General features: G+C 41.3%; 3 protein-coding genes across 6 annotated transcripts in view; 1 reads left to right on the forward strand and 2 right to left on the reverse strand.

Moving 5' to 3' along the window:
• KCNQ1 (potassium voltage-gated channel subfamily Q member 1) overlaps positions 1-8,278 on the reverse strand; it is a 420,899-nt gene extending 412,621 nt beyond the window's left edge. For all 3 annotated transcript variants that reach the window (XM_026850358.1, XM_026850357.1, XM_026850359.1), the window contains exon 1: positions 6,614-8,278. In XM_026850358.1, the coding sequence (XP_026706159.1) occupies positions 6,614-6,684 (71 nt within the window). In that variant the 5' untranslated portion in view covers positions 6,685-8,278. The remainder of the gene's footprint in view (positions 1-6,613) is intronic.
• The window catches only part of TRPM5 (transient receptor potential cation channel subfamily M member 5), a 42,595-nt gene extending 33,694 nt beyond the window's left edge, over positions 1-8,901 (forward strand). Inside the window, exons 20-24 of the mRNA XM_026850363.1 lie at positions 17-195; positions 1,528-1,660; positions 3,729-3,801; positions 4,808-4,898; positions 5,956-8,901. Coding sequence (XP_026706164.1) covers positions 17-195; positions 1,528-1,660; positions 3,729-3,801; positions 4,808-4,898; positions 5,956-6,056 — 577 coding nt within the window. The 3' untranslated portion in view covers positions 6,057-8,901. The remainder of the gene's footprint in view (positions 1-16; positions 196-1,527; positions 1,661-3,728; positions 3,802-4,807; positions 4,899-5,955) is intronic.
• Positions 8,902-9,088: 187 nt separating this feature from the next.
• On the reverse strand, positions 9,089-12,984 carry TSSC4 (tumor suppressing subtransferable candidate 4). Of its 2 annotated transcripts, XM_026850362.1 has the most exons (4): positions 12,964-12,984; positions 12,466-12,592; positions 11,541-11,613; positions 9,089-10,521 (listed from the first exon to the last, which is right to left on the reverse strand). In XM_026850362.1, exon 4 carries the CDS (start codon positions 10,431-10,433, stop codon positions 9,393-9,395), a length of 1,041 nt encoding a protein of 346 aa, XP_026706163.1. In that variant the 5' UTR covers positions 10,434-10,521; positions 11,541-11,613; positions 12,466-12,592; positions 12,964-12,984; the 3' UTR covers positions 9,089-9,392. The 2 variants fall into 2 exon arrangements, with proteins under 2 accessions (XP_026706163.1, XP_026706162.1); XM_026850361.1 differs by lacking the exon at positions 11,541-11,613.

The following is a 12,984-nucleotide window of genomic DNA, read 5'->3' on the forward strand; positions in this document are numbered from 1 at the left end:
CCCCCCCCAATTACAGTTACACTTTTCAAGTTGTTCAGGGCAATGCAGACATCTTCTGGAAAATTCAGCGCTACAACCTGATTGTTGAATATCATGGCCGGCCTGCCTTAGCACCACCATTTATCATTATTAACCACATAACTTTGGTTCTCAGAAGAATCTTCAACAAAATGGAACATAAAAAAGAAGATCTGGGTGAGTTGTTAACAAATATCTAGCAACTGGAGACCCTAACACTACCTAGGACATGCTGCATAGGCAAAATGAAAGAGCAATTAAGATTTCCTTAAGATAAGAGTCACTATTTATTTTTAACAAAAAGTGCCAGGAGAGTACAAATGAAAAATTGAGGCTTATAATATATCCTCTACTATAAACAGTTTCCCACAATGCATTTCTTTATGCACCATAGTTATTACAACAAAGGTGTTAACTGGTTAAAGGATTTGATTTCCGAAGAGGTAACAATGGATAGGTTTAGTGAATAGTTATTTAATTCACTCCTGAATTTTAGTAATCATTAAGTATGGACAACCCTAAAAACATATACCAAGTCTAAAAATCTACTAGGATCAGTGGAATTTCCCAGTACAGACATGGACAGATAGTGAGCACACTTAGAGAAATGGTGGTCCCTTAAAAGTCATAATTTAGAATGCAGATGAAGTTCAACTAATTCCAGGAGGTACTGGGGGGCTTTCTCTAGTGATGGCAAACTTGGCCCATCTAGTTTAATAGTGTCTGATAATAAGCCTATTTAGTGCTCATGCGCAGGCTGCTAATGGGCTTTGGAGCAGAACTGTTGTCAGACTGGACCAATTCAGAGCCCTTTGACTAAGCTCTCTTTCAGCCACAATCCTGGCTATCGAAAGCATACTACCGAGGTTTCTTCAAAAAAAGCCAGTAATTTTTCCCCTAAGAAAACAAGTACCTCACAGCTCAGGTTCTAGATTCAGAAGCGTTTGAAGTGTGCAAGCGAGCGTGCCCTTTCACCAGCCTTTAGGAAGATACAAAACTAGTATGTTACATGCAAAATGTGTCTGTGAAATTGAGGTCTGTTGTTGGCTGGGACACTTAACAGCAACAGGCTTTATACTTCAAGGTGGAGGGATTTATTCACAGTTTGTCCTTCCTATTTATAATTGTTCTAATAAAGAAGCTTAGATGATAAAGTGCATCTGAACATAAAACTCTGCTGATCAAATACTGTGGGGATAAAATATGTCAGAAGTCCAGTAAGGTTGTAAATGAGTTTAAATGGAACCACAGAAATTGGTCCATGCTGTTCTTTAGAAAACTCAGGAGTTGTATCCAACTGCAAAAAGGTCTATTGCCTTCCATCACAAGAAAAAAAAAAAAGCAGCAGAAAATACTTATTCTACACTGCATTTTCATAAAATGACACTCCTGCAATGGCAAAGGGCCTGCAATGGCAAGACTTCTTTCTTCTTTAGCATAGCAGCCTTCCACTACTAGTATAAGAGAAAAGGGAGTAAAATATAATTCTTAATTTTTTTTTTCCTACAGAAAGAGATCTTCCAGTTGGCCTGGATCAAAAAATCATAACATGGGAGTTGGTACAAAAAGAAAATTACCTTGTAAACCTTGAACAAGAAAGAAAAGCAAGCAGTGAAGAAAGGCTGAAGGCCACATCTAACAAGTATGTTATTCTGACTCACAATAAGTGCACTTTGCAAGTCTTCAGCTTTAAATGAGATGAACATTCAGATGCTTGTAAAGCTTATATGAAGAGTCCAACTACACTGTAGTTAGGAAATACACAGTCCATTAAAAAATGTGAGAAGCCAGCATCACTACAATATTAGAAGAGTTTCTGGCCCTCTTGAAGTATGTACAATTACAGACCTGTAAGATCCAACCAAATCTGCAGTCAAGTTCAACGAAAATCATATTCATGAAGAAATGGTGGAAGAATAGTTCCTTTGCTGTACTGCAGTGCATGTACTTCCATTCCCTGTAAGAATACAACACAGACTTTTGCATTAGACTTTTGAATGGCTTAGACTTTTGAATGGAAGTTTAAGATATCTTGGATTACCCCCAGCCTACAGGTGCAGAACAACAACTATTTATGGCTTTATGGCATGAAACTACAGTTTTCCACAGAATGTGTAAATGATACTGGCTCTAAAATTGTATTTAATTAACTGACACTGCATTTAAATACTCCTCTAAAATATCTCCCCGCTAGGAATATAACTTATATTGGTTTAGTATTCTAAAGAAAAAGTCCTAAATTATTATTCAGAGGTTTACTCCTTCAAGTGAGACACAAAGTAGTCATATGCAGGGAAAACAATAACATCTAAGGCAATACTGAAAGCCAGAAAGCAAACCATTCTTTAAAGAAGCTTTTAACACCTGTTTCAGCTGTTTCCTGTTATGATGAAATGTCTTCAAATAGAGGCGCAATGGGTGTGAAAGTTATCATAAGAAAGTTCCAGCTCTTGTGCTGTCTGTTTTCTTTCTGTGGTGTCTTTCAAGCCAAACCTCCATCTGCCTGGCTCATAGAATAGCTGAAGGCCAGAACAGCATCCTTGAGTATGTTCTTGGAAAATACTCTTCTCCCTCTAATCTACATAGACTCTCAATTTATAATAATTTAGAATTATTATGTTGGTTTAAACTTTATTCTCATATCACTGACAAACACTAGAAATGAGAGCTCAATTGTTGAGATCAAAGCAATAAATATGTGTGTAATTGCTTCTGAAGACCACAATTATATTCTTTCTAGCCTTAAAGCTAGAAAGCTTTAAAGATGGTACATTGTAGATGAAGACACTGCTTGGAGGGGAAAAGTAAGAATCAGTCTGACTTCACAGTGTCAGGTATAGCAGAGCCAGAAAAGAGACTGGAAGAGGTTCAGATGATCACCACTAAACCCGAGGCTTTTTATCTTTTCTCTTAGGTGGTAGCGGTGTGTATTTGAAATTTTATGAAACCTGCAGAAAGAGATTCCTTGACTTTGCATTGAACCAACCTGGAAATGCATGAGAGCCACCCAGCAGCAGCTTTTTCACATAAACCTGAATGGAATATAACCTGTTAGATGGAAACTGTGAGATATTATAGTAGTTAGGACAAAGCAGAGAGGGATTTGAGGAGCCTATGGGGAATCAGGTGCTAAGAATAAGGAACTGACAGGAGGAAAAGAGGTGAAGGATGCAGCAAGCATGTGGACATGACAGTGATTTGGAGGTGCTGTATGGAAGTTCCCTACGCAGTCCCTTTGGACTGCATGGCGAAAGGGATTTGAATGTCAAGCCAGTTTCCAAAAATTAAACCTTGTATAAATTTTAAGTGGCTCATCTCCCCTGTGTTGATGGAAAATATTGTAGCCTCAGTTCCCACACCAGGATCAGTTTCCATTTGGTATAGGTGGGACATACATGGCAGAGCTGGACCTAAGGCTCCTTTCTGCTCTCCTTGACTTCCCCAGCAGCTGGGACTGAGTGCCCCCCACCAGAAGCTGCACAGCTGCCGTGATCTGTGTGAGTCTGAGTGTTACAGAAGTGCTGCTCTGTTCAATAAACACTTGTGGGAACACCTCAAAAGGACAAAACGTTTAGGGGGCCATGGGATGTCTCAGCAGCACAGAACTGCCAGCAAAGGGCCCTGGCTCTAGTAAATTCCGTGGGGTTTGTGCTTCAGGATTTCTCCTGAGGCCTTTGCTTTTTGCTCAGCACGTCTGTTTGTTTCCACAGGGTCGATAATTTGTCTAAATATTTTAGTGGATTGAAAGAACAAGAAAAGCGGTTTAAAGTTATGGAAGCCCAGGTAAGTAATAGATTTATAGGCATTTATATCAGCTTTAGGATTTCACCATGTTTCTCTCATTTAATGGTCGTTTGGCAGACCCTATTTAGGGATAAAGGGGGGAGAAAGGATCTCTATTACAGTTTCACTTTCCTTATTGTTTTCTCTGTGGTGATAAACATATGTAAAGAAATATTTCTGACCTCTAGTAGAAGGGAGAAAGGGGAATAGAACATTTTTTGCTCTCTGTGCTAGTCTGCTTGACAAATGTTTATTTCCTTCATTAAGGATGCTTCTGGAAGCAAATGCTTCCTCTTCCCCTCTCCGTTCTCTTCCTTCTCCCAACCTTTTATTTAAAACTGTCAACTTTGAAAATACTCATATTCTGTCTGACCTGACCCAGACTTCTGGATCTTTTTGGACATCAGTTTTTATAATTTCCTCAGATACCAGATACCAATGTCTCAAAGTGAAGTATCTAACATAGAAATGTGAAACACAAATAATAGAAGGAAACCCTATCTTGAGCTTTTGATGACAAACCCTTGAAATAAAAACAAACTTTTTTTAAACAGTCTGAAAATGCTCAGCATTACCACGTGCTATGTAGCACAATTGTTATTTTCTTTGTCCCTAGAACTCTCCAGTGTAATTTTGGCTGCACTGAAGTTCCTTATCTTAATACTCTCATTGCAGTTTCCCTCCCCTTTCTTATCCATTTTATGGCTTCCTGAATAAAGTCATGCTATTCAATGAACAATGTTGACACCAAATACAGGTCCAACAGGAACACACAAGAAATGCTTTAATAACTTTGTGCCAGCTTGAGATAATGCAATATACTCACAAAAAAAAGGAAGGTATTTAATACAAATCTTCCTCCAACAGTTCAGCTATATCTCTTAAAAAAAAAAAAAAAGTGATATCTCTGTTTCAGCCTGCTGCTAGATTATCTTTCTTGCAAATTTAACAATGAATAAAGTACTACAAAAATTAGCTGATGCAGAAATCACTACCTATTTTGTAGATTTGCTACTGTACAGCTGTTATCTCCTCAATGGCAGAGGCTTTAACCAAAACCAACCTCTTGTGCAACCAGCCAGCTCCCAACTATACATGTAAGTATTTAAAACAATCATGGAAAAGCTAATTAATACAGCTGAACAATTTTAGTTTTAGTTTAGTTTAAAAAATGCAAGGAAAAAAAAAAAAGATTGGAAAAGAGCCACATAAGGAGATACCTAGAGGTACAAGGAACAGAATATTCATACTTCAGAATGAAAAAATTACCTTTTGCAAAATATATTTAAAAGCTTTGGGGAAAGGACTGTTGCTTAGTGTGAGTTGGAATGATCTCACCCATCTGTAAGCATGTAAATAAGTACCTATTTGCCACAGGGTTTCTTGACAGAATTGTCTTGGGGATTTCCTGAGTTGATGAGACAGCACTCCCAAAGTATTACCAACACATTTAACATGGATAACAATAATCATTAAAAATAAAATTAAAATTGAGCAAGCCTCCTACGTTGTTTTAATTAACACAGCACATTTGCCTTCAGAGCTGCAACTGTTTCTGTCTGTTAAGAATCTTGTCTTGTGTCCCAGGGCTCTACTCTTTGGAGTTTAAAACATTAGAGACAGAAACAGACTATTTCTCAGCCACTGCAGGATGTCCAACACAATAACGTTTTTGGATGTTCTTCTTAATGATCTATTGCAGTATCCACCTGTTACTATCTATTACACAAAAAGTCCCCCAAACCCCGTAAACTGAACATATACAAACTACATGGGGAAAAAGAAGTGGCTGGAAACTCAGCAAGTCGTGACATGACAAAACCTCCAGTCACCCAGAATCAAACTCACCTCAAACTTGACTTAATTCTGTTAGAAGCTTATAAAACACATACATAAATGGCTTCATTATCAACATCCTGTAGCATGATCCCCAGACATTTTAATACTGTAACTGATTAAAAATCAAAATTCAATATCTGAAAAATAAAGCAGCAGCCTGTTTTTATTGTTTACTGAGAAAACTCACATTAGAATCTACACTATCTTTTTACTGTGAATTATTTTCAACATTTTAAAGTTTCTTAAGCAACTACTATTACGTGCCCCTTGTCCTGATACTTTTAAACAAGTACATGGCTTTTCCAATCCTATTAGGTGTGATGAATGTCAACACAGAAGTGCCTTTGCCAGAAAGAAGTGAAAGAGAAGAACGTGCAGATCAGTCCGAGACTGACATCACATACATTGATAATTAAGTTTTATTCTCATTTCTTCAGATTAAACCTTTGGTCCTACTGAAGTACTGTAGAAGTAAAGCCTAATCTTATAAAGGCTTAAGGCCCAGTTCTCAAAGCCTTTACACCAAGCACTGTCAACCTTTGACACCACTGAGGATTTCTTGGTCTTCCTCCTTCCATTTCTTGGGAGTTTCTCCCCTCCTGCTCCTGTATCACTTGCTCCTTTCTCCAAAACCCCATTCTGCAAATCGCGCTAAAAACTTTCTCCTCCAGGATGATTCTACCACCTTATTTTCTAAGTACAATCTGTCTTCTGTTCTCCAGACACCACTCCCTCAACCCGTCATCATTGCTAACTTCCACATTTCTCTGTCCAAGGGCATCTCCCTGTTGAAGGGTGATCACTTACACACTAAACACCAAGGCGCTGCCTTGGCCAAGAAAGCAAGCTCGTATTTCTGAGCTGCTTAGGAAGGAAATCAAGGAAGTTCCCACAGGAAAGGGCCTGAGACACTGAACTATTACAGTCCATACAGCTCCTGGAGCTCCTACAACCCTCAAAGGATCGCACTCACCGTCCTCTCCCCGCACTGGCTCCTGCCAGGTATTCCTTCACCGGCGTTCCCCTGCGAGGCTCCTCTCTCATCCCCAGGGACTGGAGTCTCAGCGCGCCGTGGCTTGCGGTCACTTCCCAAACACGAATCAGGTGCCCCCCTGCAGCCAGGCCCCCCACTGCTGCTCCTCCATTTTTGTTTCAATGCCAGCTGCTCTCAGCTCGCTGCTCTCAGCCTTTGCCTTGATGTATCACCCCGCATGGAACGCTGCATCTATGCCTAAGTGCTTTTCTGATTTCATTTCACTTTTCTCTCTCAAAGGTCAAGAAAAAAAAAATCACTTAGACTTTAAAGCAAGAATGTGTAGCAGGAATTCTCATGCAAACTAGGAATTTGGGCTGTTAGTCATTTTTTTCATTACTTAAAACTTGTATGCACATTTTTAGCATACAAAAGCTAGCTGGCTTTATTAGAATTTTGTATGAAAAGATACACCAATAAAATTAATATTACTACCATTCTTTAAAGGGAAATTTCTTTGGAATAATATAAACAGCAGCCAAAGGGGGAAGTACTGGGTTGTGGTCTTTCTTAAACTGCTAAGCTTCAACTGAACTTAATTTTCTCACGTATATGACGCTGCTTCTGTGCAACATAAATGTAGGTTGTGCAAAAGCTTTGTCTGTTACCAGAGGCTGAAAGAAAAAAAAAAAAATCTCAGTTCTGATAAAAATACCTTTCTGACAGGAGTCTTTTGTTAACAGATATTAATCTTGCTGTGATGTCTTCATAAAATAGGGATTTCTTGGGTTCATTCAGCTGTGCCCCCCCATTAGCAGGGATGGGATTTTGGTACTGCCTGACCTGCTCTTCACCCTGAGCAAGCAGCAGACAGAAAACCAGTGAGTTTGTACAGAGCCATGTTTTTTGTTAGGAAATAATGCATCTCTTACAACCAGCGTGCCCTCCTCTCGGCAGCAGCTACTATTTTAATGGTGATCAGCATACTAATTATCCACTGGAAACCAAAATATCCAAAAAGTTGGAATTGTTGCCATGTACCAGAACTGAGTATTTAGCAATGACCCATTAATTAACGTGCATCAAACTGTACACTCATGAGAAAATACATTCTGCTTTTAAATTTAAAAGGTGAATTTCAAAAGATGGACCAGTATTACTCAATTTACATTGTTTTCTGTTTCTGCTGCCCAATCACACATCTTTTCAAATACAAAAGACCCAAATGATTTGGGCCCACCAGTCAATTACTGGTAAGATGCTGGCACCCCACCCCCCAATCCCAGAGGAAGTAACCTCCTCACCTATCCCTGTTTGAACAAGCAAGGAAGGTCACAAATTCTAAAGAGGGAATCTTTCATTACATGGTTATAAATACTAACATTGGGGTTGCTTAATTTAGAATACTGGCAAAAAAATATCAGTCCAAACTGACCTGAACTAATTAAGAGTTTCAAATCATATAACCGTTCAAAGAATTTAATCTTTTAATGTTATTTATAAAATTTATTAACATCATGTGAAAAACTACTATTATTTGACATTCATTACAATGTGATTTATTGTATAAGGTGATTCATCCCATGAGGCGATTCTCTATATTGTAAAATGATTGAAAATGTTAAAAATGTAAATTTTAGAATCTAAAATATAAGACTTGAGGGAGAAGTTACAAGAAGCTTAGAGTAACATTCTATAAGATTTTCAAGACCATTCTCAAATCAAATAAACTGAGTCTTTGTTAAAACTCCTATAGCTGCATTAATGAGTATCATTCAAAGAGATGAAGAAATTGGAAGCATCAACTTAAAGTTTATTGAATCCCAAAGAACAAAAAAGTATCCAGTTTGGGTATAAATATCTCACTCCCAACAAATCCACACACAGAATCAACGTGGAAGCAGTGCCCCCAGGAAAGGACATACAAACGCACAGGCCAAGAACCATCACATCGCAGCACACCAGCAAGAGGAAAAGCTGCTGCCCCACTTCACCGAAGCTCTTGCCAGTTCTGACCTACACAACAGGGCAGGACTTGGCTGAATCCATCATGAGCGTGTCTTCACCGGGATGTATCCAGAGTTGTACCTCTCCACAGGAAACACTGTGGTTTTTAAAATCTTTATCATGTAATGCTAAATAAGGTAAATATTAAGCTAAGCTTAAAAAAATACTGGGTTTGCTAGTTTCCACCTGGGCCCTCCAAACTCATGACTGGGCACTGTCGTGCCTTCACTCTCAATGGCAATAAGGAAGGATGTATTAAAAAACTTTTTTTTTAAATAAAAGGTTTTGTTCCCTGGGACTGGGTCAGAAGAAATCACATCTAGTGGAATAATAGGTTTTATTTTCATTGTTTAAAAATCTCTACATAATGAGCTCATCATCTTTGTTCCAGGATTCCACAGGATTGGGGAACAGCTCTAAATCTGGGGGTTAGTACGAAGCCTTGAAGCCTTTCAGCTAACACGTATTTTTGTCTGCTTCAGCTCCAGAGCAAGCCCCAGGGAGCTGCTCAGGCAAACAAAGTACACCTCATGCTCTCCTGCATCTATAGGGTGCAACTATCCTGTGCTCGCAGACTTCTCACGAACACTAAGTATATTCTAGGCAGCTTAATTTCCAAACATATAAAATGTTCTTGGTGGCTATGATGCAAACTGTTAGACAAAAAGCTATCCTGTGGTTTCCAGACCAGAAAAAAAAAAAAGCCGGAGAAAAAAACAAACATATCCAAAGACAATACAAGTCCTTAAGTGTCTCCAGTGTGCTCCATCCTTCAGGACTCTTCCTCCTCCCCTTCATCGTCTACTTTAGGTCGGAAATTTTTCCTACTCTTCTTCTTACTGCAATGGAACCCAACTGTTTCCACCAATGGCTCTTCACCTGCACCACAAGGCCTTGCACTACGCTTACCTTCTGCATTCAGGTCCCCTGCCATAATGCACTCCTCCTCCTCTGTTGCCTTTCCACTTCCACTATCTAAGTGCCCCAGCTCTACCTTATCTTCCTCCCTGAAGTCATCAATCTTCTTCAGAGATTTTCCTTTCAGATCTGTTTTCATGTGTTTCTTATCATCCTCCCCTGCTGATGTTTTCTTTTCCAGTCCATCAACACTCCTTTTCACTGGTTTGGTGAAGACAATCCTCCCAGCTCCACAGCTGGAAGGGTCCTGGTTGAAGTATGGGGTGTAGCTTCCTTGGGTACCTGAGCTTTGGTCCTCTCCTCTTTTCTTCAAACCTTCTAGAAATTCCATGGCCACGGCCCTGTTAGTCTTGTCACTAGACTCTGAAACGCCATCGAGGCTGTATTTGGTCCAGCGCTCCGGGTGTGCCACATAGTCAGGCACTGCCCTGGAAGTTTTGGGAGCCTGCACTGGTCTGACTTGCTTTCCCAGGCTTTCTGCAACCATGTTACCGGAAACAGGGGTTGGAGGCAATGGACGCTTGAACCTCCCATCAACAACATTATCTTCAGGCATCGAGGGCACAGACAACTTGGCTGCCTCTTCCAGGCAATCAAAAATGCTCTGGCTACGGAGAGAGAATGTAGAACTCATGCCCCTCAGGTGGAACGGCTGGGCAGGAGATCTGTGACTGCTGTCTGAAGAGTCGGGGGTCTCCCCTGACCTGTAATCCCCATCATCTACTGACGGCTCCTCAGGAGATATCGTATCAACCTCTGCTTCTTCTGCTAACCCCAGATCATCGGAATCAGAATCACTGAGCGACACTGTGTCTGAGGGCAGAGCTCCTTCGTAGTCAGTGGCACCACCGGCCACTATCCCCAGGAAGGGCTCACCTGCATCCTGGTCTCCCATCTTTGAGCTGTCACTCCACTGAGGTCTTGGACATAGGCCCAGGAACAGCTGCAAATACGGTGTTCCCAACACCCAGGCAGTTCAGTGCCTACAACACAGAGGAGCATAAAAATTATCTGTGAAATGAGAACCAAGTAGGAGACCATCATTCTGTGCTGTGCAAAACAATTATTACTATGATACAACAGGCAGCTGTGCTTCAGGGGTTCTTAAGAAATTTTGCTTGAAACAAAAAACATTATTTAAGAAAAGAACACACATTAAAGACTGACACAAGACTCAATACAAGCTTACGAGGTAATTAAAAATTGTATTGCAGACCTAATTTCATTAGAAGTTACAACAGGTCCAGTTACTAAAAGATGAGTATAAAGTTTTTGAGCAAATCTGAATACCCCCTGTCTGTCTTACACATCTTCCAAGAGACAGCAATGACCTCTCCAAATTACACCCTGCATTTATCACAATGTGTAAATCCACAGAAACACCTCCTAATCTCTCATGCTTTCTTGTGGCCATTACAATCCTTTACTGCATTAACCATTGGACCTCCTGTCCCAACAATCAAACGTTCTGCCTATTCTAAATGGCACTATCACTGATCAAGGCATCAGGGCTACAGTTTCAGGATTCTGTTCAAGTGACATGAATTACAAGCTCTGCTCCTTCATTGCTCTCATGTTATTACTAGATTCTGGAATCAGAAAACGAGCCAGCTCAAGAAATCCATCCCACTGGATTACAAAAACTAATCACGCATGCACAGAAACAAGGGGAGGGTGCAGCTGAGGGCCTGCAGGAACTGGCCCTTCAGTCGGTAAAAGGCAGCATGATTGGAAGCCTGACTCCCAGTAGCAGCTGGAATCCCTGAGTCACCCCGGCACCTGCTTGAAGGGACCCTCGCAGAACTGAGGCAGTGGATGATCACACTACTGCTTGCCAGGCAATCAGAAACAGAGTTGGCAAACACGCACCTCCGTTCAGCCTGCAAAAACGTGAATGACAGAAGCAGTTCTAATATATTATTAGAATAAGCTCAACTACCTAATTATAGGTTATTCTGAAATGATGCAGTAAACAGACATGGAAAGTCTGTTAGTCACTCACTTTCTCTTGAGACTGAGTCAGCTTCCCCTCCTGAGGGTCACTTAAAGCCACCAAAGATCTCAGCACTTCCACCCTAGAAAACAAACATTTCCATCAAGATACTGGAAATGTAGTTTTAAAATGAGCTTTAAAAATAATTCCTTCCCCCTGAATCATCCAAAGCTGCAGAACTGAGTTCTAAATCTGACACAGTCCTGTTGGTATAAAAGTCTGCAGATATTCCTGGGTTTTTGGCAAAAGAACAACACACAGCCTAATCAAGCAGGCATCACTGTATTTACTCAGTCTCCACCTTCACATTGCCAATCTTATTCTGTAGAACAGAAGAGAGATTTTAAAAAAATAAACCTGTAATTTGCATATGCAGTAAACCATTACTAAACGAACACTATTAAATGCGGCTAAGAAAATATAAAAATAATAGTTAAGCATTGCAAGTACTAAGTGCTGCTAGAGACTAAGACCGCGGATACCAGCGTTCTGTTTTCAAAGAAAGGTCATATTTACAGTTCAGGCCAAATCTTCATGAGGCACTGACAACCTCCTGAAGAATTCAACACACTGAGTGCTATGTTCCGTGTAAATCTGGCTGTCTTTGATAAAAGGGATCTGATGGCTGCTTTCAAAAACAATGCCCTCAGTGCAAACCCTAAATGGGAAGTAATCATCTGAAAATCATACATTCTTCCATTTAGTTCTATAACACAAGAAAAGTAACGACTACAACCAAAAAGAGACGCTGAAGTGCATAACTAAAACAGCTGTTTTCAGATTACAGTGCGTATTCATCACAGGCTGCAAATCAGACTATCTCTTGTCTGAGGGAAGTTATGCAGAAAGGAAAAATTTTGCTCCTAAGGAGATGTTGACCTTAACAGCATTAGCAGCCAAACCCTTACTGACCCTTGCTGTACACAAGACTCACAGGTTTGTTATGGTGACGTGATCACAGCACAGCTCGGATAGGACGGCGGCTCTCTGGGTGGGCAGGTCCCCGTTGGACTCTTCCATCCTGGTGTCACTCAAACAGACTCTGCGGGTCTTCGTACAGCCTGAGAGGTAGACGGAGACGCCAGTCACCCCGACCCACGGCCACGCGTCCGCTCTCATCGCGGGGGCAACACTGCGGCCTGCCAGTGCTGCCGTGCCGGCCACAACACGCTCCCTCGGGACGGTGCTCACGCAGGCTGCCACGCCACGGGGGAGGGCAAACAGCCCCCGGGCCGCGGCTCACGCCTCCCGTGGACACTCCACCCCGGGGAGGGGGAACCGACAGGCCCACGGCCTTGCCCAGCATCACGGGAGCAGCCCACGGCCTCGGCCGCCCTCCCTCCCGGGCCGGGATCTGGTGGATACAAACACCCACCGCCTCCCCCTGCAGGCCTCTACAGCCCGGGGGCTGCCGCCCTCCTCTACCCCACACCTTTCTCCTCACGACATGGGC

Source organism: Athene cunicularia (assembly GCF_003259725.1).
Source record: "Athene cunicularia isolate RWA chromosome 5 unlocalized genomic scaffold, athCun1 chr5_part2, whole genome shotgun sequence".
Taxonomy (NCBI): Eukaryota; Metazoa; Chordata; class Aves; order Strigiformes; family Strigidae; genus Athene; species Athene cunicularia.